Here is a 27,127-nt window from a genome sequence, read left to right on the forward strand (position 1 = left end):
TGGGGGAAGCGAGCACAAGCGGCAGGCTCCAGGCTTTGCCAGCAGCTGGTGGGAAACAGGAAAACATTACAGCTGCTAGGAAGTACCCAGAGCTCTACAAAATCTCAGAAGCCATTAGATTTCCCCACACTCATATATAAATATATATGTTTTTTTATATATAAAACACTTATCACCATATTGATAAAAATTCTTTGGAACCACTCTTGATGGCAGAGGTAAGAACAGGAGTCAGTCTGTTAGTACCTCAGCACTTTGTTTCCAATCAATTAAAAAAAAAAAGCCACAAGCAGGGCATCTTGTCTTGATAGAGGTAGGGACAGCCTGGCCTCAGCCCAGCACTGCCCTGCTAAGGCAGGTTTTCCTTGGCAAGCAGGGACAAACCATACAGGACAGAGAAGGCAACCAAGCCACCTGCTCCCATCCGCACCGCTCCTGGTGTCTGGTCTGCCTTGCCCCAGGGCAAGAAGGTGATGCTGCCTCTGCCTCATTTGGAATGAGGGATAACACTAAGTAAATCATGCTTTTTCCAGTCATTCAACTCAGAGGCCAGCAAAACTATCTGCTTCCAGTCAAGCATTACAACAAGGTGGGAAAGGGGGGGCGGGGAGGGGCGGCAGGGAAAGGAAGAAAACACGAAAAAAGATGCCTTCTGCCACTTCCTGGCAGGATAATGATATTTGCCTTGCTGATCACAGGGTCTGCCTTTCCAGTCTTCAGCCTATGGAGAAGCTCTATTAGGGGGATGATTAGAATTAAGTAGACATGTATGAACAGTCATGATTAGGCAAATGCAGTAATCCTGGTGAAAGCAGGCCAGTGATAGCAGGAGAGCCCATCACTGTCATGCTACTTGAGATGGAATATATTTTGCTATAGACTCAAATCACAGTTCTACCGAACTCAGAGGGATGCCTAAAGGTCCAAGGAAAATTAGCCAGCTGTCTAAAGAGCTTCATGTAAAGCCTAGGAGTAAGAATCAGAGTACAAGTATCTACTGAACAAACAAAACCAACCTAGCAGTGTTACTTTCAAACACCGCAAAGCTGATCCACATGTCCACAGCTGGACAAGAAGTCACAGACAAGGAGCAGAATGTAGGTCTTAACGTTAGGTTTGTTACTTTTTTTCTGATTATAGGATCTCTCTCTCATGTACCTGAATAGCAGTCTTCCCCTCCATCAGTAACAAGGTGGATTGCAGGTGAGCAATCACAATAAACTTTTCCATCAAAGACAAGTTGTCTCTCAGGCTTTATATTTCTTCTAGATACTTGCTTGCCTGGACTGCCAACTTGACTGATTTTCTTTTTAAACCTGAGAAAGGTAAGCAAGTGATGACTCTAGTACTAGAAGACTTGGAATATGTAACATCTTGAAGGGAACAATCTAATGTGAAGTCAAGAGGAGCTGAGCTTGTCTTGAGTAACAGTAGCATCACTATACTTGCAACACATCGACACTTCTATGTGTCTATTTATATATATAGCTATAAATTATATATATATGTACACACATGTATAATGTGTGTACAGCTAAATCAGAACAGATTTAAGCAACTGGTTGACTTCCATGCAAGAATATCAACTGGAACAAACCCTGTTGTAACTTTAGTACATACCCAATCATTAACACATCAAGGGAACATCCTGTCCTTTAAAGACAGGAGAACATCATAGGTTATAAAGTGATCAGAATTTCACGCAGGAATTGGACTAAAATTGCTCCCTCTCTGTCCCCCCTCTTCACCCCCAAAAAAGCAAAGGCTAAGTAATAACTCGAAAAGTTTGGTGCAGTAACTAATACAAACCAAATTAAACAACAAAGTGATGCTCTGTTTGCTTTACTCTTCCCTTTCCTTCCTTAAGAAGAGAAGTGCGGTAAGAAAAACTTTCTGCAAAAAACATGCAAAATCAATTACTTCTGCTGGGGCAAGCAACTGCTGACTACCTTAACGTTTTAAATTACCAGCTATGTACAGTGTGCTATTTCAGTAGGAAAGTGATTTAATAAAAAACAAGACATTTAAGCATTTTAGTCCACAATTTGAAATATACTTCAAATACTTCAGATTGGTCCTATTGCTGATGTGATTGCAGAAGAAAAGAGATACTAGTTTGCCCCTTGACAATACTCGGAAAAAACAAACAAACAGAAAACCAGCACAGCAGATAAGCTTGTTTTTCTTTCTACCCTCTAGACTTTTGTTCCTCTGGTACCTCAAGCAATCCAACAACGGATACATGCCTAATGGATGAGATATACAAAACCTGAGAGCTCACAGCATTGTGTGCACATTAGTGATCATAATGATAAAAACCATAATGGAGTATTGTACTAATAGCCACAACTGGAAAAATAATGTGATGGGAAATTATAGCATCTATGCCTTATCAGCAGAGGAGTGGCAGTCTGCTCTATTCAATCCATGCACAGCTCTGCCAGAGAGCAAAAGGAAACAGTGTCCCCATTCTCTCTTTCTGAATAGCAATGTTGTGTTATTGTGTAAGTGTTGGGAAGAGACAATCCTTCATGAGACCACAGCACTTCTATGGTTATAAAGAGTGAAGACTTGCAGACAGAAATATTATAGGATCAAGAAATCTGCATGTTGATCTAAATTCTGCCTACGTATCAGTAGCACTGCACTTCAAAGATCTCTTTGTAATACATGCAGCAGGCTGAGACAGCACGAGTTGTTTAGACAGAAGGGCTAGAGCTTGGAGCAAGAGCTGTGGCAAAAATAGTTTTCACACTTGTGACGGACATCCCTCTTTCTGTTTTGCTCATAACACTGCAGTGCCTGTTAGTTACCTCAGATCATTTACATAAAAGCAAGAAGCCAGAGAAAAATTATATGTTGGTTCATCAAGAACAAAACAGAGACAGTCAAATATTTCTCCAGTTGTATTTCCACTTATCCTAGTATAATATACTGATCTACCGTACATAGACTCCATCCGAAGTCTTCAGTAAAAAAGATACTTTTTTACTGTGATTTTCAATAACTTTAATTTGGCTGTTTACAAAACACAGTTGATCTTGAGGACTGCAATGATCATTTCCAAAGACATCAATGCCAGGCTGTCCATGAGGTAGAGATGGAGGCCTTGGGTTTCGGTCATGCTGAATTCCTGGGCTGTAACAGGTTTATAGTTACTGCCTCTTGCAATTACTGGGACTGATTCTTACTTCCTCCCCCACTGCCATCAGTGAAAGCAAGGGTAATATTATTTCCTATTAATTCACAGGAAAACTTAAGGGTAAATAATTTTTCCAGTGCACTCAAATGTCACTGTAGTGAAGATCATGCAAATGGCAGACAAAAGGCAGACAAGATAGGCTGATTTGCTTAAACAGGACAAAGCTGAATGAACTATTCAAGACAATCAAATACAAGTGGTAAAAATGGACTGATGATTCCACCTGAATACAGTTTGACACAAGAACCCAATGTCACCACAGCAAGTTTCCTTATGCCAGGTCCTAAGAATAGGTTATTAGCAAAGGTTGCATCTTCAACATCTATAATGGGCTCTATCTTTCGAAACAGCAGTAAGAGTCAATAACCATATTCTACCAAGAAGAAATGGAAGATCAGTGATGGCAGCAAGTGTCAGAAGGAACAAGGTGGAGAGCAAAGATGCATCTGGTAACCCAGTCTTCCTTCTGCCACTTAGATGTTACTGAAAAATGAAATTAAAATTCTCTCCATGTCCAGACAACAGGGAGACACACTGAAAACTCACCTGTAAACACCAGGTCAGCAGAGAACAGTTTTAATTAAGTCTATTATTTTATATACTTTTGCATGCTTGAGCAAACACTCCTTTCAAAGTGTGGAACAAAGCAATACTTATCCTGTAATTGGCCAAGCACAGTGTTTGCAATGGATTATATCTGTTTACCTGCCTGTGTGCTCACTTTGTCTTTTCCCAAAGACCATCAACATTAAAAGTTACTTGTAACAACCTGGGAGTTTTTAGAGTATTACATGTATTAAAAACTGAGCAAAACAAAAGCAATGCAAACAGCTGTTCCTGTAAGCAACAAAAAGAAGCTGTTTTATTGGCAATCCCCTGTATTTTCTCAATAGCCATCAGAAAAAAAAAAATCTATTATTTAAAAAAGGTAGCATTTCCATGAAGAAAAAGATAGAAAAGACAACGTAAAAACCGCTTACTCTTCAACGTAAAAAAAACCCAAATATCAAAACCAACTTTGTTGAAAAAAACTTGCAAGTTAAAAAAAAAAATTACTCAATCCTATGTCTAAACTTAAAATTTCTCAAGAGTTTATGACATGCTGTTAGAAGTCTGAGCATCACTTATCCCAGAAATTATATTCTTACTGATATTACTGTAACTTTCCCACTGCCAAACAATCTTTACAAGGTTTTTGGTGTACCTGTACCTATTGCAAAATTAAAGGATCTAACATTTTCACTCCAAATAATCATTAGGCACAGAAAGCTACTACTACTTTTATTTCTCTGTTCATAAACCAGCAATACCTATTTACTATAATGATGATCTTTGCTATGTACTACACTTATGTTCACCAGCATTTAGTACTTAACTGACCAGATGCTTGTTTTTCCAGTCATGCAGTTGTACAACATGGTAATGAAAGCCACTTATATGATTGTAACGGTGATACAGGGAGTACTAGAATCTGTAATACATTAAATACTTTTCTAGTTGCAAGTGCTTGCATGGCCATACTGTATACTATTAAAAGGCATTTAAAGAATGATGCAATCATCAGGCACAGTCAGCATGGGTTCACAAAGGGGAAGTCCTGCTTAACTAGTTTGCTGTCTTTCTACACTAAGGTCACCTGCCTAGTGAACGAAGGGAAGGTGGCAGATGTCGTTTTTCTAGATTTTAGTAAGGCTTTCAATACTGCCCCTCACAGCATCTTTCTGGACAAGTTGTGCAGCCGTGGGATGAGCGGGTTCACAGTGCGCTGGGTGAAGAATCAGCTGCAGGACAGGGCTCAAAGGGTTGGGTTGTAGTGAAAGTGGTTACATCTGGCTGGCAACCGGTCAGCAGTGATGTTCCTTTGGGCTCAGTTCTAGGGCCACTTTTGTTCAATATGTTTACCAATTATCTGGGAGTTGCAGGAGTTGAATGCACCATCAGCAAGTCTGATGATGATACCAAACTGGGAGATGCTGTTGACTCTTGAGGGATGAGAGGCCTTGCAGAGGGATCTAGGTAGATAGGAGTATTAGGCAATCATCAATGGGATGAAAATGAACAAGCTGAAACGCTGGATTCTGCACTGGGATGGAGTAATGCTGGGCACATGTATAAATTGGGAGAGGAGTGGCTGGAGAGCAGCCCTGCAGAAAGGGATCTGGGGGTGCTGGTTCACAGCAGGCTCAGTGCGAGTCAGCTGTGTGCCCTGGCAGCCAGAGAGCAAGCCCCATCCTGGGGTGCATCGAACACAGTGTCACCAGCTGGTCCAGAGAGGGGATTATTCTGCTGTATTCAGCACTGGTGAAGCCTTGCCCTGAGTAATGTGTGCAGTTCTGGGCCCCACCATGTAAGAAGGGTGTGGAGGTCTTTGAATGTGTCCAAAGGAGATTAAAAAAAAGCTGGTGAAAGAGCTGGAAGCAATGTCCTGCAAGGAGCAGCTAAGGACTTTAGGCTTGTCTAGTTTTGAGAGAAGGAGGCTGAGGGGCGACCACATTGCTCTCTCTCTACAGGTCCCTGAGGAGGGGACACAGAGAGGGTAGTGCTGAGCTCTTCTCCCTGGTATCCAGTGACAGGATAGGCAGGAATGGGTCAAAGCTGCAGAGTAAATTTAAACTGGGCATTAGGAAGCATTTCTTTACTGAGAAGGTGGTGAAACACTGGAACAGGCTTCCTAGAGAGACTGTTGATTCCCCATGTCTGTCAGTATTCAAGAAACATTTGGACAACGTCCTGAATGACATGCATTAACTTTTGGTCAGCCTTGAAGTGGTCAGGCAGCTGGACTATATGATTGTTGTGGGTTCCTTCTTAGTGAAAGATTCTACTCTAAAGTTAAAAGGAAAAAAAAAAAAATCACAAACAAAAAAAGACAGCCCAGAAAAAACAACTGCCACACCAAAAAAAAGACCAAAAAAACCAACTAACCAAAAACAACCCAACAAATCCAACCCAAATCCAAGCCACTGACAGGCAAAAGGCTAAGGGTGAATAACCTTCCTAAGGAACTAAGTGTATACTCAGCACTTCAGTACACTGCTGTAAAAACCTTTTATTTTTTTAAAAATAGGAAAACCAGAAAGTTTACCTGCTAGCATTTGTGTCAAGTACACAGCAACAGTATTCATTTCCACTTCAGCATCAACGCTTCAGGGTGAAACCCACTCAGCAGAAACACACGTGACTTCTGCAGCTGAAATTGTGCATTGTTTTTTTATGCATAATAAAAAAAGGAAAACTCACCAGGGTACAGAAGATACATTGGCATTGTGCTATTGTTGTCATCTGCTCCACGGGATATTCACCAAGACAGAGCTTGCAGGACACTAATGGGTCAAGTACCAAGTCCCAAGTAGGCCTATATCTTGCTGTAGTCATTGCAGAACAGTCTGAAAAACAGCACAAAACTCCATTATTTCCTTATATTGATAGTACATTTCTGCCACTGAAAATCTCCTTGTCAGCTGCTGCCTGTCAGCTCTACAGGAAAAAAGAAACAGCTATAAACAGCAATGGCTAATTTGACAATGTCAGCACTTGCAGCAGACTATATATCCTCTGCCTGACCTGATAAAACATGCATAAAGCAAGCAAAAGGAAAAAAAACACCACAGGCCACAATACACTGACAAAATATGAGAACAAGCAGGAAATATCCTTAGGTCAGAAGGTCAGACTTGTCTGACACTATACATGCAAAAATCTCATCCCCAATTCTTGTCGTTTTAACCACTAGTTACAAGCTTATACATTCCTTAACCCCCACAACTCCAGCTACCCAGGCAAGACCCACAAGGTCTTTCATGAACCAAGCACCTATTATTCCCCTTTTCCAGCCTGATAATATTGAAACTCACAGACCAAGATATTTTTGTTCCTAAAAGCATGAGAGATCGATCAGTTTGCCAAGTTATTTTTAGAAAGAACAATGAATATTCCGAGTACACTCAGAGTTTTAGCCTGCATTTTTCTTCCAAACCTTGCAATATGCTGAGAACACAGCTTTGCTGTAGCAACAACCAACTGGGGCAAGTAACTACAGAAAAAGGCTGTAATACCTATGTAACCCTCAAGACAGCAATAAGTTAGGACCACACAGAGCATCTTTATCCTAGGCTTCAGGGCCCAGACAGAGAGCTGTCAATTGACTAACTGGAAATAAAATAACTTCCCACATAACAAATGTATTCCTACAAAGAGGAAAGCTAATTTAAGTTACACAGATGGGGGGGGAAGAACCAAACGAAATCCACCACACACCCCCCCCCCGACATCTTAAGGTAACTTATATAGTATGTCCAATCTTAATACCATATTTGCTAGCATTGTTTTGTCACTGACATGACCTTCAAAGTGTGTGAAATTCACATCCCAAGACTGCTGGGAGATCCACATAATCTTACTTCCCTCCTCAAAAGTAGCTGGTTCCTTACCTTCCCCACAGTGGCAGTTACACTATTCCAACCACGGTTATGGTTGGTGGGGTGGTGGTGGTTGTTTCCCCTGCCCGCCCCACCCACTCCCCACCCCCCGGCCCTTTTTGTTCCCCCCCCTTCTCCCTTCATTTGCACTTTCAGGAACTGCTTATATCCAAGTTTATTATCCATGAATTATTCCCAAAACCCTCAGAACTGCAACAAATAAATGCTTATTACACTAGGTTTAGGCAGATGCTCAACCGAAGCATACTTCTTGCCCCCAAAGACATCACACTGAGAGTTCAAAGAAGTGTTTGTGAAGTCTTTGATATTCAATTAATTGTGGACATGAATCCACCCAGGTCTCTAAATACTCTGAAACAAAGTGAAGATTTTATGTTAGCCCTCTGTTCAGTCTAACTCATTAGAAGATGCCCTTTATAATGTACATAAAGGACACCAAAAGTGCAGAGCCTAGTCATACTTATTTCTAGTGCAGCCGTCAGGCAGGAGAGGGGGAGAGAAAGATTAAACACCCTAATTTCCAGGGATGCTCTGGATCACTTCCTCTGAAAGCCCACACACAAACTCCCCACCGTTTCAAAGGAAACTGAGGCAACAGTTCCGTAGAATGGCACATGAATAATGACTCCATGTCACAAACCAGGACTTCTGCTGCACAGTCATTCTGAGACCTTAACGTGACAGTCTGACACAGCGATATGAATGAAACCCCAAAATCTTTAAGGCTAGACTGCTTCTTTACTGTCAATTACCAATACTTTTCCATTCAACACTGAGTATCAGCAAAAACAATTTTCTTCTTCCAGGCTTTGGTTTATGTGACATTTGCAGAGACTCATGAAGTATTTGAGAAGCAGCGATCAAACACACCTGAGCTATTTGCTGTCCTGCCCTGTTTATTTCACATCTGTTGCTTATGGCAGCAAGCAAATGAAACTAGCAGATGAACAATGAAGAAGGATAAATTTAAGTCAAGGACACACTTTAATACATGCGGCAGACAAATATCCTAGCAAGTTTCATGGAGAAGATGTAAAATCTGACACAAATCAGACTAAAAGCTTGCCAAACATTAATAAAGACAAATAAGAATAATCCAAACAAAAAAGAAATGTATGTATTTATTCAGTGTGGGTCAATAAGTTATGATAAAGGGGAAAATATTAACCTTTCAGTTAATAAAGCTTGCTGCCTAGGACTTTCAAAAGAGGCTCTTTTGCAGCACAGCTATACTGCAGTTAACACCTCATTGGGAAATATTTATCCTCTTTGTCTTCTGTAAGGCAAAAGTGAATCAAGGTGAAACTTCTTTCAAGCCGGCATCCAGCAGGCCAGCAGAAATTTGTTGCCCTACACAGCTGGCACATAATCCATGACGAACTCAGCCACAGAGATAACAGAAAGCAAAACCTGAATGAACCCTCAAGTGGTAACAGAGCTATTCCTCCTCACCCCTCCTTGCCAAACACCTTGTAATAATGAAATCTTACAGCCGTCATGGGGTGGGGGAAATATCCGTTGTTGCTGGTGGCATTAGCGCAACAATAAAGAAATTTGCCACCCAGCCTTAGAAAACATATACAAAAAGCTACCACATCCCACTGCAGCATCTCTACTGGGTGTCCCTGTAAAGGAACAAAGAACAAAGCTTTCCCAAAGCACAGACTAGATCCTGCTTCACGATCACCTGCTACACTGTTGCAACTAAGTAATAAGCTTCCATGATTACATATCACGAAGCTTAACAAAGCTTTTTTTTAAAAAAAAAAAAACGAAGCAAACTCACAAGATATGAGTGGAGGAGAAAAAAAAAACCTCACACCTTCTGTCAAAAACAGGTGTAGACTCTTACTGTTCCATAGCTGTGGTCCCTTACAGCTTCAGATTGTACACTCATGCTTTCTAGTGATGTGCAATGCAATGTGACTGCGGTCACGTTGATGTAACAATATGTTAATATATTTAAAACATGACTATTATGCATTCTGGGAGATAGCTATGAAGGGGAAGGAATCTTTCATTATTTCTGCACAACAATTAATGAATTAAGTGAATACAAACTGGATTTCTGAACAGTAATCCCTCAGATTTTGGTCCACCTACACAGCCTACATTTTCAAGTGACAACAAATGGCTGACTATCTCTGGTAAGTCAAGAATAGAACAATTCTTTCTTTCCAGGCTTCAAGAAGTTGCAGAAGACAGTGAAACAGAAATACTGTGAAAACTTCTGTGAAAAACACTGTAATCAGGAAATAATGCAACCTTATTCCATGCAAGTCATTCAAGAAATCATAAAACAGCGTGAGTTTTCTTACTGCAGTCAAGTATTGCATGGCACTGCACAGTCGGGATACAGTTACATTGTCAACACTTTACAGATACACGACCAGTTTACGAGGAAAAAGGGACTAGAAAATATGGTTGAACAAGACAGTCATACACAGCACACTTTAACTGGTGGGTCTTTTTCACCAAGAAAGACTCAATATAGAGCTTTCAACAGAATCTAAATTTCAGCTTTAGGTCAGGAATGGGTTTAACTTCTAAATTAAGGGCTTCAGTTCCCTCTCCTACCAGACAACTAGTTAATCAGCCACACTTAATTCATCTGCCTTAAGGAGTTATCTTAATCCAAATTCACTGACATGATTGAAAACAGCCCTCTTAAGTCAAAGGAAGGAATTTAAATGGGATTTAAAATTAGTTCTCATTCCTGTTGCCCCTTTTTGTCAAAGTGATGCTAGTTAAAATAATCCAGGCTACTAGATGAAATCAAACACATCTGTTATAGTGCAGTTTTAGTTTTGTATATATATTTATATAAGTATATGTGTGCATATGTCTGTGTATATATAAAAATAATACAGGCTACACTTCTTCCTACATAAAGTCAAACACATCTGTCACAGTACAATTTTCTATATTTTATATGAAGTATGTTTATATATTTAATGTTAATACATATAAATCTTAAAAATTTCTCCCATTTTTTTACTTATGTGGAAAAAACGCACATTTCTGAAGCGGAGTCATCTGCAAAGGCTACTACACTGCACTCTGGAACTGGCACTGCCTGCCACATGTATTAAGTGATTATTTTGACTTTGACCTAAGCAATTCTGAGCCCTCCTATGTAGCTACAGCCGTAGGTCACTGCCTGTGAATCACTAGCAATCTCCAAGACCCCAAGCCAGCAGGGGCTAGTTCACATGATCCAGGTTGGTGGCTGAGGGTGTTCAGCAACAGTCCTGAAGCTTGGATTATTTGTTTCCCCCTCTGTCAGAGTTTGAACTTGCATGCCATTTTTCTCTGTTCCTAGGCTCTTCCAAGAATCCTCAGAATTATATGGCTAAGGAAATATGAAAGAAGCCTGCATGACATAATTGACTAGTTAGCAACTATTTTGTTGGTGTTGCCAGTTTTTATTATGCAACTGTACCATAGACTGGTAAGAACATTCAAAAGTCCCCCACAACACAAATTAATGAATAAAAATTTACCCACTAGGTAGATTTTATGATTATAAAAGTTGACAGGCAGACTTAGTATCTCTCACTTATCAATCCCAGTTTACCAGGGAGGTAAGTAGAATAATTGTCTCTGCTAGATGTCAAGCAAACACACAGAAGACTGGATTTATATGTTTAGGTGTTTAGAGATTACTAACTTACAGAGCTTTGCTGCCTGCCTGACTTAAGTTCTTAAATCCTGCCAGATACCTACCTAACTCTTGAAGGCTCACTCATAAATCTGATCCACAATAACTGCATGAGTCCAGCAGATATCAGTTGTCCTTTGAATTCCAGGCAACCCCAACCAGTAAAGCCACGTTCTGTCTTCCACCAGTATAACATGCTGCTGTTTTTCAAGCATAACTCTTATCAACACATAAGAAACTTTAGCTTGTACAGAATATACTGCAGAAAGTATTGTCAACACATAGGTCAACCGTGAACTCTTCAGACCCGAACTTTAAGTCCTTACACCGGTTAACCATCAATGCCAAGACCACCATCTCTGTTCTTGTTTTCAAGCTATTCCACGGCTTCAGCCCAGAAGAGATAAAAACATGTAAAAGCTTAGAGTACTGTCAGCAACTTCAATCTTCTGGCCAGTATAGCACGTGGGAAACAGGCTGTTCCCTGAGTTGAAAAAGTTATTCCAGGGACTTCACCCCATGAATAGCCACTGTGTTTCTTTGCTTTACCTTCCTAACTGATAACCCCCCCATATTTTAAATATATATAAATATCTAATATAGATGCACATGTATGTATAATATTAAAATATATACACATATAAAGATTACATTCAAACATTCCAATGCCCAAAGAAAGAACAGCTGGTTTCTCACTAATAAAAGGTACTTAAACAATAGCACCAAGAGTGAAAGAAATCTACTGGACTACTTCTGGGACAAGTCACTGTTAGTGGGAGCTAAAAATCTTTTTGCTTAATACCTGGCTATCAATTTATCTTGTTTCTTTTCCTGAGAAATTAGAGTATCATATAAGAGGGGAAAAAACAGAATAATGTACTCAGCTTGGTTTGATTACGGCACAGACCACAAAATATTTTAAATATTAGAACAACAATGGAGAGCTTCCAGATCTAAGGATGTATGTAACAACACTGCCTATCAAATGTGGGTGGGTAAAGAGGAAAAGATACTAACTTCTAAAGAATACTACAAATAGACATGCTACAAATAGATAAGCTCATCTTCTCTCCATGCAGAAGAAACCTCAGAGGGCAAAATCCTTTCATGTATCCCCAGAAATACAGCTACTAAAAAATGTGACAGTGCCAATACTTTTCTGACCCTGCATTCTCCTGTGTGTGTCACCAGCTCTGGTGCAATTGTGGCTTCTCAAAGCACTGCCAACAGCAGTAACCTGAAATAAACCGGGTGTGGCTGCTTTTCAGACCCCATAGGCAAGGGTGAAAACATTTCAAAGAGGTAAAAAAAAAACAAAACAAACCAAAGACACCCACTTTGCTCCATCTGAAAGAAACTGCAGTCAGGCAGAAGGGAAAGCACTGGAAGATTTAAAGGCATGGAGGGAAAAAAAAACAACCCAAAACATTTTATTAAAAAGAAAAAAGGGGTGAGAAGGAAGAAAGTAGAGAACACAGAAGAGACGGGGGGAAATGAGGAGAAAATAGGGCAAAAAGATCTTCTTCCTGGCTGTTGCCAGAAGTAGTATATTTTGTTGTACAATAACAACTGAAGCAGAATTCCACTGCATTGTGCCCCAAAAACACTTGTGTAATCTTTTGGGGCTATTGAACAAAAGGACAGAGATGTGGCAATACTACAGAATATTGCTCAGAATTCAAGTGCCTAATCAATGTTTGCTGTCCAAGCGACTGTATGAGCCCTGGTGCAGCAGAGCACCTCAGCCCAGAGCCGGGAGGTCCTTGCACCATCCTGCTTCTCTGGTGCCCCAGCCCCTCAGCACACCCCGGGCACCCTCAGCAGCCACAGACATGGCCTCACAGTAATGCGGAACAGCTAGGCCAAAACGATATGCATTTTAAAAGCATTCTCCCCTGTGCTGGGCAGGAAAATTCCACCCCCTTGTCATACTGGAGAAAAGCCCAGACACTGTAGCACAGGTGTATCACCTGCAAGAATGCAACATATTTTGGTCTGGAGAGAATAAGCCTGCCCATCTCCTTGGCTTCCTTTAAGTGATGAACCCATTTGATCCTCATTAAAAGCTCCCATGAACTTTAATGCCATTCCTGTTGAAAAACTCCCATAAACTCTACTGCAATGAATCCCTGCCTTCGAATACTAGGGCCAAGAGCAAGGTACCATCCATGAGTTTCTGTGGCAACCACTAAGCCCATGCAAAAGTGTGGAAAACCATGGGTTAAATTATCAACAGCTAAGAAATATTTAAGCTTTGTATTTTAGAGACAGGAATATCAGCTGCAAACAGAATCTAGGAATAAGAAAGATTTTCTCCATACTCACACTCCATTGTTCTCCTCCTCCCCAAGTTTCAACAAACCAGAACTAAGACTACATGACTGAAACAGTCACAAGACGCTGAGATCAAGCACAGATTAAAACAACCTGTTGGCATCATGACCAAAGGAAGAAGGGTAACTGAAAAAAATATCTCAAACTTTTCCTTTCTACTGACAGTTGAATGCAGAAAAAGCAATGTAATCTTTCTTGAAAGGAGTTGTGATATGAGTCACTATTTCAGCAAATGCTGGCAACTACCAGAAGATTTTCAGAGTGAAAGAGCAACATCCTGTTAACTTGGCTTTTTTTTTTGTTATCAGAAAACAGAATCAGTAACAAACTCAAACTCCTTTTCCTGGCTGGATGTTTTCAGCTTTTGCTTCTACTGGAAGCAAGCTGATGGTTACCAAGTTTTCAGATTTTACAGAGTATCCTGCTCCTTGTAGCCACCACCTTTAACACAATTCATGCTCAAAACCATGGGTACACACAGGGCTATGCAGCTAGCGTTCATCAGCCAAGGCAGGCAGCTCAACACGGTTAAGTCCTACTCCAAATCAATATGGCTAAGAAGACACCTTCACGTTTTCCAGCTACAGGCTCCTATTATCATCGTGGCTATAGATACCTGCTTTAGGGTATGCTGACTATTTTGGCCCAACTGCTGGCCATACCAACTAGAGCTGCACTACTGGCCACAGGAGCCACCCGCATTTAAACCACCGTAAGCCTTAGGCTGATTCCCACCCATACACCTTGCCCTCTCGCCGGCGCTAACTCTGCCAGATTCACCCTGGGCTCCTTTCATTGCGGGAGACTTGAACATCTGGAATAGGTCTTAAAGCAAGATAAAGATGTAGCTGACCTACAAGAGACTGGTCTTAACCAAAGCCAGTTGTAACCTGAGGACACACCTTGCGGCTGCAACAATCCCAGAACACTGTCCAGCACTGAAGTCCCTTGTGACGCTCATGTTCCAGCTAGTGAAGGCCACAATAATAACAAGGGCACAGACAATTCCACTGCTTTCTAAGGTAACATCTTGTTACTTTCCAGAAACTCACAAACCACCCAGTCAAAAATCAACTGCTTTGTTGTGCCTTTCCTCCCATCCCTTACATTTCCCCCTGTTTTTATTTTCTCTTTGCCAGCTCTTTCCCCCTCCACCCCTTTCCTTGTTTCCTCCTATTCTTTGCTCCTCTCTGCTTACAAGGAACTGATGAATTACCTCACTCTGCACTGTCTCCACAATAGCAATAAATCAGTAAGGAGCAGTTTGAAACTAACATACCACAAGATTTTTCCTTCTCCACAGCTGACTCTCCCAGAAAAGTAAAAGCTGTGTTTACACAAAGCCCAAACAACACTAAGCTTGAGCTCTGTAGGTTTCTTCTTTGGGGGGGGGGGGGAGCCTTGGAAACTTAAAGCTAGAAATGACATTTAAAGGTTGCAAAATTACCAACAAAATGTGAGCATGAGCAAGGGAAGTAGAGCCCCAGTTCTGACCAAGACATCTGGAGAGACCAGCTGAGCAAGTCTCTTATTTCCACCAATCAAAAGGAAATAAAAACTGTCTTTTTCCCTGCAACTATGGCAAAATGCATACTTGGTGCACTGCCCAGTGCTGTACTTCCATTGTGCTTTACAAGTCTCAGGTGCAGGAATAAAGTGCATAGGACTGAAAAAACCCACCACAAATCCTCTTACTGTCTGTCACACGTGCTAACAGCAGAGCTCAGGTCTTAACCACCAGCTCACACCTTAGCTATAAGACAATACATACACAAGTACCATCCCTTTGTATGCTACACCTGAACTGCAAAGCAGATACACTAGTAGCTGAAAACAGCAATCAGAGCTGGGTGAAGCCTAGCTAATTCACCCACAGCTCTCCCTGTTCCTGTGACTCAATAACCACCAAATTCCAGGCAAATATTTGTAAGGGACTGCATTTTTCACAGCTCCCTGTGTGGACAGCAACTTCCCACTCTCATGTCCCAGATCTGCCCCTCGGAGAAGTTCTCCCTTGTTCTAAAAGTTATCTTCCACTAACAACATTAAGAGGGAGAAGTACCAACACAGCACATATAGCCAATAGGACTAGGAAGAAAATACTGCTTAAGTACAAAAAAAAGAGGAAGACTTCATAGAAAGAGTAAAACTTCATAGGAATGTTTTGTGCAGTAATTACAGCCATCTGGAAAATTACTTTTTTTTCCAAAACCATGCCTAAAAACAGCAGCTCTAGCTAGAAGTTGGACAGCTTTTCTACAGAAGTAACAGCTTCTATTATACCATATCGCCCCGTGCATCAGCTATGACCCAGAACTACCCTTCTAGTCTTCAGAGGACAGAAAAGTACAGTAGATTTGAATTAGATGTCATGCTATAAAAACTCACAACTTTTGTTACGCTTTGTGTAACTTTTGTTACTTTTGTGTACAAAGTGACACACCAGACTATACATAAGGAAAAACTAGGACGGGATTCAGACTTAGTCACCCTATTGTTGGTGCCTAAAGAAGCAGGTTTTCCAAGATAACTGCCTATATTACCTACTCAGTGAGAGGAAGGGAAGCGATTTTGAAGGCCTTCAGAGGAAGATTTTGTGTCTAATACCAGGCACCTCAGCCAAAGAAAAAAAACCACCCAAACAGAAAAAAAAAACCGCCAACCAAAACCATACACATCTTTCTGGAAGAATTCCATCTTTTGACAATAAATTTAATAGCTTGGGCTCTGCAATGACCTAAATTATAGATCGGTAAAATGATCCCACTCTACCCCCTCATCTCTTGAGCACTGAAAAAAACTCTGATCCAGCCTGCTCAGTACATCCTGCAAACAGGATCTAGCCTGGTCAATAGTACTACCAAATTTAAAAATGGATAGCAGAAGAAAATATTTAAGAATTTCCATATGTCTCACCAACAGACAATGCTGCATTTAATTTGATGCTTTGTGTGATAAAAATGACACCTATGAACTAGGACATTTTACAACAAACTTCTGGTCTGACAAACTTGATTCAAATTTCCTCTGCACACTGGTCAAATCCAATTATCACCAATCCTCTTAAAAGTTTTGTTTTCTTTTCTTTGCCTTTTTATCTCCTTGCCTATCTATAATACTGTTGCTGTTATTTCCTCCTGCTTGAAGCAACCTGCTCTCATCACATCTGCATTACAATCCTGCTCTTCAGCCTCCCTTCCCCTGCACAGTATCCAAGGGAGGACAGCCCAGGTCAGCCGAACAGGAGAGTTCTGGGTGCCCTACTAGGAAAGCAGCTTGGAACAAGTTTTCCTCTTTTCTCTAGGATACCAGCAGTTTGCTTTCAAGCACAGTGTTACAAAATGTAATCGTATTGCGGTCAATGTTAGTATCTCAGCTCTGCTAGCTTGGGGAGTAGGGTGATGTCTGTTCCCAAGTTTCCTTTTGCACATGCAGAATTAGGCATTCCGACCACAGTTCTCCAGCACATGCCTGGGCACAGACCTGTCACTCACACAGGCTAGGGAACTTCAGACAGTCATTACATAGGAACACTTTGATTAGTGACAGATGCTTACTTTGGTCTGGTTTCTTCATAACGGTCCAGTAAAGTCATTTTTCACAGGCCTTGAACTTCACAATCCAGAGAAAGTTCTTATGTCAGTATGAACCACCGAGACTGCACACACCAAAAAAAGGTGATGTTCTAATCACTAGATCCTCCCGAGTTATAAGAAACTACTGATAACCTCTTCTGCCTCAAGCTGACTGCGTAACTGAGCTGCTCACATTGCTTAGCCCTGCCTCTGACCCATCAGCTGGTACCTGCCACACCACTTTGGCTGGCGGGTAGATGAGCAGTGTGTTAGCTGCCTGAGTGTACATTTCCCTTCTTCTGCAGAGTAAGAATCAGCATTTACAGTATTTTCAGAGGTGCAATGCACTGGCCTCAACATCAGCCGCTGCTCTAATCCTTCACAGTAATACTACCGTTGCACAGTAATCCTTCTGGCTTTGTTGGTAGTGGCAATTTTTCCCCCCTCTCCCCACATTTCACAACACCTGCAGTATAACACACTTAAGTAACATGCATAAGTTTACTGTGGAAAGCAGCAGCACTGCAGCACCCCATCTGCATGTGGCAGACAGCAAGCCTAGAACCTCCACAACAGCAATGGCAGAAGGACCAAAAACCAAAGGCTGAAGCACTAAGGGCATGCACAGACAGCAGAAAGCTAAGGGGAAGAAAGGAAGAGTGCAGGCTGGCCACAGTGGAAACACTCCCTTCAGGTATCCTCATGCTACAGTTGTCTAGATAACAAGTACCAGTAACTTACAGACCTTTGATTTTGGTAACACATGCAGGGAAATGCTATTGGGATTTTTTTTTTTTTTTTTTTTTTTTACACAGTACTGTACACTTGAACAGAGCTCTTAAAAATCAGTAGGTGTTGGACCTTATTACTTCTAGATGCCATTTAACTTTCTCCTCTTACTCATTGATTAATTGTAAATTAAGATACTTTTGGAGCTTGAACTAGTTTTTCCTTCCTCATTTATAACATCTTAAGAGCAAACTATGAGCAGGTCTACATTTGTAAATGGCTTTCCCTGCCAGTTAATTAATTTATTAAGGACAGTATGGAGTTGATTAGGACTTTTGGGGGTGTTAGTCTTTAATATTATGGAAGACACTTGGCTTTTGAGTTACCCAAACAGGACAAGTATTGAAAATTAAAGGAAAGTACCATCAGTACAGAATAGCTATCAAAAAATAGAGCTGTTCTAATATGGCATCAGTATAGTCGATTTGAATTGCAATTAAAATATACATAAAAATAAAAAAAGCACATGGCTTTACATGTCACTGCATTGTTAGAAAGAGAAAACTGAAGGTGCTTAAGTCTGTCCCTTAAACCTTCTACATACCTGCATAATTCATCCTGCCAGAGAAGGAACAGCTCAGGTCACAATAAAGTAATGCAAAAACACCCAGTGTGATCACAGTTGACTTTGCTGTAGATTTGATATGTAGTGAAAGTGACAGCCTACTCTCAAAATAAGAATTGCCTGCTAACATTCTGCACTGCCCCTTAGCAATCCTAGACCTTATTAGCCCCTTGCCCAAACTAACATGCACACTGCAACAGGTACTCAGCTCTGGCATGTTGGGTGTATCCCACACTGCACGTTGGTAGAAGCAGTTTTGGTTTGTGGCTCTGTACACACCACTTGCATTCTGCTCAATCCATAAACTCCTACCTACTCGTGAATGTGGGCAGGAAGGATACTAAACTGCTGCACACTTCTTGTGGGTTGTAGTGCTGACCTGCTTACTAGCAAGAAGCACACTGGGCACAGGGATAGAAGACATACTCGTTCTTCACAGTTTCCCAGCAGAGAGATATGGCATGTAGCATAAAGCCAGGGAAATTTGCATAGACTTATTCAGGCAAGGAAGAAAACATTTCTAACACAGCTGAAGTCTGGGGTCATCATATAAACTAGGGGTTTATAAAGAGCAGCTTTAAAAACAAAACAGCCAAATGAAGAGCTTTCTTCAGTATTGATCACAGAATGGTTTGGGTTGGAAGGGACATTAAAAATCCCCTAGTTCCAACCTCCTGCCATAGGCAGGGACACCTTCCACCAGACCAGGTTGCTCGGAGCCCCATCCAGCCTGGCCTTGGACACATCCAGGGATGGGGCATCCACAGCTTCTCTGGGCAACCTGTGCCAGTGGCTCACCACCCTCATAGCAAAGTATTTCTTCCTTATACGTAATCTAAATCTACCCTCTTTCAGCTTGAAGGCATTACCCCTGTCCTATCACTACATACCCTGGTAAAAAGCCCCTCTCCAGCTCTCTTGCAGGCCCCTTTAGGCACTGGCAAGCCACTATAAGGTCTCCCTGGAGCCTTCTCTTCTCCAGGCTGAACAACCCCAACTCTCTCAGCCTTTTCTCACAGGAGAGGTGCCCCAGCCCTCTGATCATCTTTGTGGCCCTCCTCTAGGTTCACTCCCATGGGTTCATGTCTCTTAACATTACCAGAATTAAGTCATTTTACTTCCTAAAGAAGTAAGGAAACAAAAAAGTAGCAACACTTTTCAAAGCCACTTCATAAAATGAGCTCCTGCTGCGAGTCCAGGTGATCATTTATTACCTGAAAGGTAACTAAGGCTTGTCCCACAGGAAACAGCTAACAGCTCTTTGAAGACATGCTTCTCCTTACGTAAAACATACATCAAGCCTCTCGCCTCAGACGTGAATTAGGTCTGAAAAAAACATTTTCAGGAGCTTGACAGATACTCTGCACTGTTAGAGCCAGTTTATTAACAGGATTTAAACAAAATACATTTATCACTAGGTCAGGTCTTGCTTTATAGTCTAAGATACCCAGAACAGGGTCAGCATCACCCTCAAGCGCACACTGCAGTGGACAGCAGGTTTCAGAAGTTAACATCAATACAAAGTTATAAAACAATTCAATTAATATGAATAGCCTTGGTACTAAATTCTCTGCCTCAGAAAACTGACAAGTAGCTGAATTGAGTGGACAATCATATTCTCTAGACCCATCTGGGTGTCAGGAAGTATCTTGAAGCAGTATTGGTCTGAACAGTTGTGACTTCTGAGCTTCCTCCCTTTTGCATGCAGCCTAAAAAGTAGTAGAAGCAATAACATCAACCATTTAACATTATTTCAATGTTAAAAAAATAAGAGCAGAAAAGCCTTAGTACAACAAATTCTTACTGGAAAAAATAAAAAGGTTGAAATAAAAACCAGTAGGTAAAGACATTCTAAACTTTCCAGAGGCCACGTGTTGAACATTTTAGATAGTAGAAACCTTTCCAAGTTCAACTCGTGCTTTCCCAAACCAAACAAGACAAACCATAGAAGCCTGCCTTCTTTTCAGCTTCTGGGAAGATCACAGATGAGGTCGTTCATTATGGTCTCAGCCAATTAACATGGTATACACACACACCACCCACCCAGCTCTTGAGACATACCCTCCCTATTTAAAGGGAATCCACTGTACTAAGAAATGAAACTTTTTTTAGTTCTGTAATTGTTATTTTTTCCTATTCACTTTTAATGGTCACCATAGCATTTAGGTTAAGAAGACTGTGAAAGAGCAGCCACAGCAGTCTCACATACCAGTTCAAAATTAGAGATGTTTGGAAAGGAACTGCTCCAGAGGTTCTAAACCAAACAACATAGATTGCAACCCACTGCTTAAAATTAGCTTTTGTGGTTTGTTTTTAGATATTCCTAGTAACAAACTCAATCTGATTGCTCTCCCTTGGTTGACTTTATTGCAACCAGCAATCTAGGAGACCAATAATAGAAACTTCATTTAAAATATGGCTATTAATGTTCCTAAAGATAGTCTATTACATGAGTAAGCCATGTCAGAGGCCTGAAGTCATTCTCTAGATCGTTTTTTCTTTTTGTCAAAGGACAGTAAGTGCTTGGCTAGGAGTTAAGAGCTCTACACGTTTTTAGGATGAAACAGTTTGTCAATATTAAAACTAGACAGGAAGAAAACTTTCAGAAGGAAGGAACTGAACCCAGGAATGTTCTTGAATTCCTATTCCATACTAAAAACCCCCCACCAAAGAACAAATACCTAACCATCAAAGGTATCCCATATTTCTTTTCTGAAATCCTTGGTTAACCTACACTGTATACTAAGGCAGTATTGTTGCCATAGTTAATTGGCAAAGGTAGCCCTGGAGTTTCTTTCCAAGAGGAAACCAATTCAATAGATCCAAGAGCAAACCAATGCTACTTTAAAACAAGACAGAGAAACACAGTAGCTGGTTGCTGCCTCTAGAAAAGAGTTGGGACAAGCAATTTGTTCAAAAATCAGAGCCATAAGGACAGTACATCTCCTTTACACGGGTCAGCACAAATGGGAACAAGAGCACTGCAATTTGAACAAAGGTGCTTGGTGGGCTTCAGAACTCATTTTGGTGGGAAAGGCCTGAGCAGAGCAGTGTAGGAATGCAACAGAAAATGGGAAATCCAGGGTTTCTTTCATTCATAACTAATTGTGTTCTAAACTAAGAACAGGGAGGTTTTTGCACCAGACACAGTGCACCAGCTATAAGCCAAGGCAATGCTATGTAAGCTTTAAGCCTCTGAAGTCTAACAGCTGAAGTTACACAGCTGAGTTAACAGGCAGTTTGGGAATATGACTGGCAAAGCAACTAGGTCAGTAACTACTGACACATTTGTCGTGTATCCACACTCCAAAAGAACAAAAAACCCAAACCCCACTAATGAAGGTCTACAGAAGACAGTGAAAACAAGGAGCACATGCAGAGCAGGAAACATCCAAATACAAGACTTAAAAACCTATAAAGCATAAACTGATTTCATGGGGCTTTCTAACTATGCGGTTGTCAGTAAATGACTATAACCATGTTTTAAAATGCCTCCTAAAGATGATGAAAATTAGTAACAAGAGAAATAAATCAGAAAGCAAAATAAAAAAAAAATTATGGTCACAGAAAAATGGCCCTAGAGCAGCAATTCAGGTTGCTGTGTGGAGACCCCTTCTCCCAGGCACTGGTCAGCAAACAGGCTGTTGCACTTGGGCACAACACTAATAACGAGTAACAAACTGGACTTAACTTCTACCCATAGGTACGAATCACATGAGCTAGGCTGAGGAGGATGCACCAAAACCTGCTAGCGACCTGAAATAACCAGGAGGCCTGGGTTCCTGCAATGCCAGCAGCGGTCAGAGACTCAGCAGATGGAAAAAGCAGGCAAAGTGGTATGTAGTGCATAAGGCAATATAATTATACTGTCTCACAGACAGTTTGTACTCTCTCCTGCCTTCTCCACTCATACTCAAAATGAAATGTTTTCTTCTGGGGAGATTGGCTTTGTGTTTTGGTTAAAGAAAGCGTGGTTGAAAAGTGGTGTTGTGCTTGGAACAGCAAGCAGTGAGGTTTGAGAGGGCTCCAAGTTCCTGGGGAAGTTCCTTCCACAGCTCCTGAGAAAACTGCTTCAGTTGTGCAGCTCTGCTCATGCCTGTGACAAACCAGCAACCAACCTGCTCCCTCCTCAGCCCTGGGCTCTAGTCTGTACAGAAATGGGAACCAGCACCTCAAAATTATGACAGAGGCATTAAAAGGACTGGTGATTAATATGGCAAACTGTAAATCAGCCTTTTACCATGGTGGCAAAGGAAAGGGATGAAGCTGACAGGTCACCTTTCAGATGCAGAGATCTTCAGCAGCTTCATTCCCATTGGCAGTTCTTATCCCACAGAATGGTTTCAAGACAACCTACAAGTTTTATATGAAAGTGAAACTGGATTGAGACATGCAAAAACCAGAATGAAGAAAAAACAAAAAAAAAAAGCTGAATTTTAGCTGTTGAGCATGGGAAGAAGATTCAGTAACACCAAGATGACAAACAGAGCTATCAATTCCTGTCAGGATCAATACACTAACAGGGGAATGAAAAACTGAATAGAGAAAATTAGAATCCCCACTGTAATGTAGGAAGGGTCAAGAAAATTTCTCACATGCTGCTGTAATGAATATGTATAAGTTGTATTCAAAGTAGAAAAAGTGGAAGTTCTGCTTGTGAAAGCTCAGGAACCAACTTTGCTATGCAGCAACTAGACCTTTTTGCGTAAGGGAGATGATTGCTACAAGGACTGGTATGCAGTGGTTGCCTAACTTCTCTATGAAGGTCAAAAATCATAACAGCAGACAAGCGTCTAAACTTGTGCCTCTTTCCCTACTCTGTACGTTGCCAGTACATTCCAGCACACTTAAGTACTGGAATGCTACTGCTTTTCCATGTTGCTCTGCATCTGCAGCAGTCACTGTCCTCTACTCCCTTCTCACCTGCTGAGCAGGAGGAAGGAAAAAATAAAAAAAAAAAACACAGCAAAACTCAAAACTACCCCCAACTCTGACTCTTGCAATCCTCTCTTAACAAGAAAAGTGGCCAGTTATACATAAGCAGGAACAAACTATTCCAAAAGCCAATTTCATATACGCATCAAATCTGTTCAAAAAGCAAACATTTGTAGCCAGATATCAGTTCTACAGACTAAAAAAAGGAGAGAAGTAACTCCCATTCAGGCTGTAGTGTATGGCACAATCCCAAAACGTCTTATTCAATCTGAACTTACTAGAAATTAATACTAGGGTTTTTTTTAAAAAAAACACAAAACAAAAAAATCCTAAACAAACAAACAAAATAAAAAGAGGAAAAAACCTCCAGTATTTGAAATAAAGCCTCAGAAATGTGACATCCAGCTATACCAATAGGATGCTAAGTTCTTCTGTAGTAATAGTGAGACATTCAGAACTAAGAATTAAAAGCCTCAAAGACTGGGAATGCCTTGGCCAAGCCACAAACCCACATATATAAACAATCAGGCAAACAAAGAATACAGATGGGCTCTAGAATGAGCTGCTGTAATTTACTTTTGCTTACTTAAAAAAAAAAACCACAACACACTATTACTCACCTTCAAACCTCTCTTTGCTATTGGGGGAAATTTTTGGTGTACTAAAGCTAATGAATAGCTTTAATCTTACATAATGTTTGATGAGCTATAATTAAAAACCGCTTTGTGGCTGTCACCACAGAATGAGTTTGTCACCTCTGCAGTGCAGTTCTTCCTTCTTGTCACAGGCTGAAAAAAAACACTACAACTTTTGTAGGCAGATTATATTTACATCTTTATTAAATTTCCTTTTAGCTATCAAAGTTTTATATGTTGGACTAAACCAAGCTGTGCCTTTGGCTACTGCTACAAGATGTAACATAATAATAATAAGGCAAATTATGAATGTGTCACTGGAGCTAGATCGTCCACACTGCCCACTTGTCATTAAATTATGGTACACAGACTCACAGAGGTCTCAGCTGCCATTAATGTTTTCGAAGTAGCTGTCTGTAACCTTATTTTTACCTGTAGCAAAGCAAAAATATTTTTGTTGCTTCCTTCCACAGCAAAATGAAACATTACAAATATTTTAAGGTTGTAAATGAGACAGACATGAACAACTTCGTAAGAAAGCCCCACAATTTCAAGCCAACACCAGATCATTAGAGAAGAATTTGCCTTTTACTGGCAAACTCTTGACTTTCCCCATCTGCTCCCTTCTCTGCAGACTAACGAGCAGGAGCAAGCTACATCTCTGACAGCATCTCTAAAGATGGTGAGACACACAGGCTTTTCTCTAGATGCTTAGGAAAGATCAGTAAGTTCTGCCACGATGTTTGCTACCACACTGACAGAAGTGGCAGGCTCTTGCCTGCTAGATGAGGAAATTCAGAGGGCAACACTCCTCTGCTCCATATTAATAGTCTGAACTATGTATGGTATGCTCTTGTTCATTACACAAATACCTCACAAGCATGCATATGCCACAAATATTTCCCAATACAGATCTCTGCCAGGATATGCTCCATTTCAGTAATCCTGCAGAGCCATTTCAGTGAAACAGGGTTGGAAGGCAGCAGAAAGATTCAAAACCAAGGCACATGCCAGCTATGTATGTGCATAGCATGTCAGATCTGCTCTCACACTAATCACAGAAGTCCACAAAAAGATCGTAGAAGTCCGAGTTGTTTCGCATTTGGCAGAACAATGACACTAAATTGAGGTTTCTGCTTTTAAAAAGAAGAAAAAAGGATGAGCTTTGTATGCTTTTCCAAGAGACTGGACACTGGTCCCAAGAGCACTTTATGCACACTTTTCCCTTTCCGTTTTCAGAAAATGGGATATAGTGCCTGGAGAGGTCTGAGGTTCTTTAGAACACCTCAGCAGAAAGCTAAACAAACAGGGAGATGAGAACTAGCTGCACTGCTGGTGAGAATATGGTAGGGAATAGGCACAGAAGTAGACAGCTATGCCTGAAGGCATGGGACACTCCAGAAGAGGGATGGAGGGATCATCTCAGGGAAAGAGGCTAACGGACCTTGGCTTATTTAGCTTCACACATGGAGATCAAAGAAGAGATATGGTCACTCCCAGAACAGACATAAGGCAGAGTAATTTGCGCATCACACAAGGGATGAGGAACTATTTAAACTAAGAAGCCATTAACCACAAGGACAGACATATAAACTTGCTATCGTCCATTTATTATAGAAAGTTTCTTCAAGTTTCTAAGCATCAGAGATGCATTATATGTTTCTATTACAGCTTTCCAAAAGCAGGGGGAGCAGAAATACTGATTGCTTTAAGCTGGAAGTTTATGAAAGGAATTCTTACCATCTACAGCCCAAACTGTGAGGGACCCAAGAAATCCTTTCCACTTCTCCACATTTAAATTTTAAACGAGTTAAAATAAAAAGCAATGAAACAGTATAATTGTTTTTTGAATCTCAACTTGCTTTTTAAGTGATACAGAAAACAGTATCAGATGTGTTTTTAATTTAAATTTTATCTTGCTTCCTTTCCCCATCCCCCTATTTTGTTTTTTTCTGCTAGTAAAAACGTGACAAAAAAGGTTTTTCACTTTCAGTACTAAAAAAAGCAAGCAGAAAAAATCCCAGATGAAAAATATTTCAACAAGCTTTACAATTAAACAGTACTTCTTTACACTAAGACACGTTACTCAAGCTGAGCATACAGTTTGTTACATGGAAACTCCTGTACTTAAACTCAAGCCAAGGACAGCATGATTATAGCTCCCCCACAAGAGGTTTTTCCTGCGATCAGAAAAAGTCAAGCAAGAACATCATTACACTTTGATAATTAAGTCATTAATACAAGTTTCAAAGGAAAGGAGAAAAAAATTAAAATCTGTCAGTCCGTAAGTATATGACTTTTCAATACTATTTCCAGAAGATGCTTGCATGAGAAAGTGGCATTGCTTGGGAAATGGAAAGCTACCAACAGGAAATCATGAGCTCAGGCAAATGAAGAATCTAAAAATGTCATTATTTCTGCATATAGCCATGTATTAGTGTAAGCAAAATGCAGCACTTCCAGCTGTAGTGATATTTACAGGGTGCTCTTTTCCAAACCATAGAGAAACTGATAGATTTCAATTATTTAAACAGAATTGTTACTGCCTTCTAGAAGACAAGATGATAAATATGTACTAGTATTTTATTTTTTTTTAGTTTACTGGAAATGCATTTATCAAATATATCAACAATTACAATGGCTTACATATAGCTCTGTAGCCATCCCAAAACACGTCACTTGCTTATTTGGACTATGGATTTACTGCTGTTTAGAACTGAAGATGCAGTGTTGTGGAAGCTTAAACTATTAAATCAAAGACCATATATGAAAGCCAAACAGGCTCTGTTATAAAGACATATGTTACATATGTTATTTTATTATATAAACAAAAGCCTAATGAACCAACCTGAAGTAGTACCATAAAAGTGTGCTTCAAAGTTATTGGACTGCGTCAAAACAGTGTTTTTCTCTGCGCTTAGGACTTTGCTAGGAAGTTAACTAGAACACAGATTTTGTTGTTTTCCTGAATACAGTTGGTAAATGAACCACT

The 27,127-nt window shown here is 40.6% G+C and overlaps 1 protein-coding gene across 4 annotated transcripts in view; it reads right to left on the reverse strand.

The window, feature by feature from the left end:
- The window catches only part of RNF144A (ring finger protein 144A), a 67,441-nt gene that overhangs the window by 24,914 nt on the left and 15,400 nt on the right, over positions 1-27,127 (reverse strand). For 2 of the 4 annotated variants that reach the window (XM_037391853.1, XM_037391851.1), the window contains 2 exons: positions 22,844-22,918; positions 6,443-6,588 (listed from right to left, as the gene is read on the reverse strand). In XM_037391853.1, the coding sequence (XP_037247750.1) occupies positions 6,443-6,577 (135 nt within the window). In that variant the 5' untranslated portion in view covers positions 6,578-6,588; positions 22,844-22,918. The remainder of the gene's footprint in view (positions 1-6,442; positions 6,589-22,843; positions 22,919-27,127) is intronic. The other 2 variants (XM_037391850.1, XM_037391852.1) reach the window with 1 other exon arrangement.

The sequence above is a fragment of the Falco rusticolus genome, chromosome 6, assembly GCF_015220075.1.
Source record: "Falco rusticolus isolate bFalRus1 chromosome 6, bFalRus1.pri, whole genome shotgun sequence".
In the NCBI taxonomy this organism is placed as follows: domain Eukaryota; kingdom Metazoa; phylum Chordata; class Aves; order Falconiformes; family Falconidae; genus Falco; species Falco rusticolus.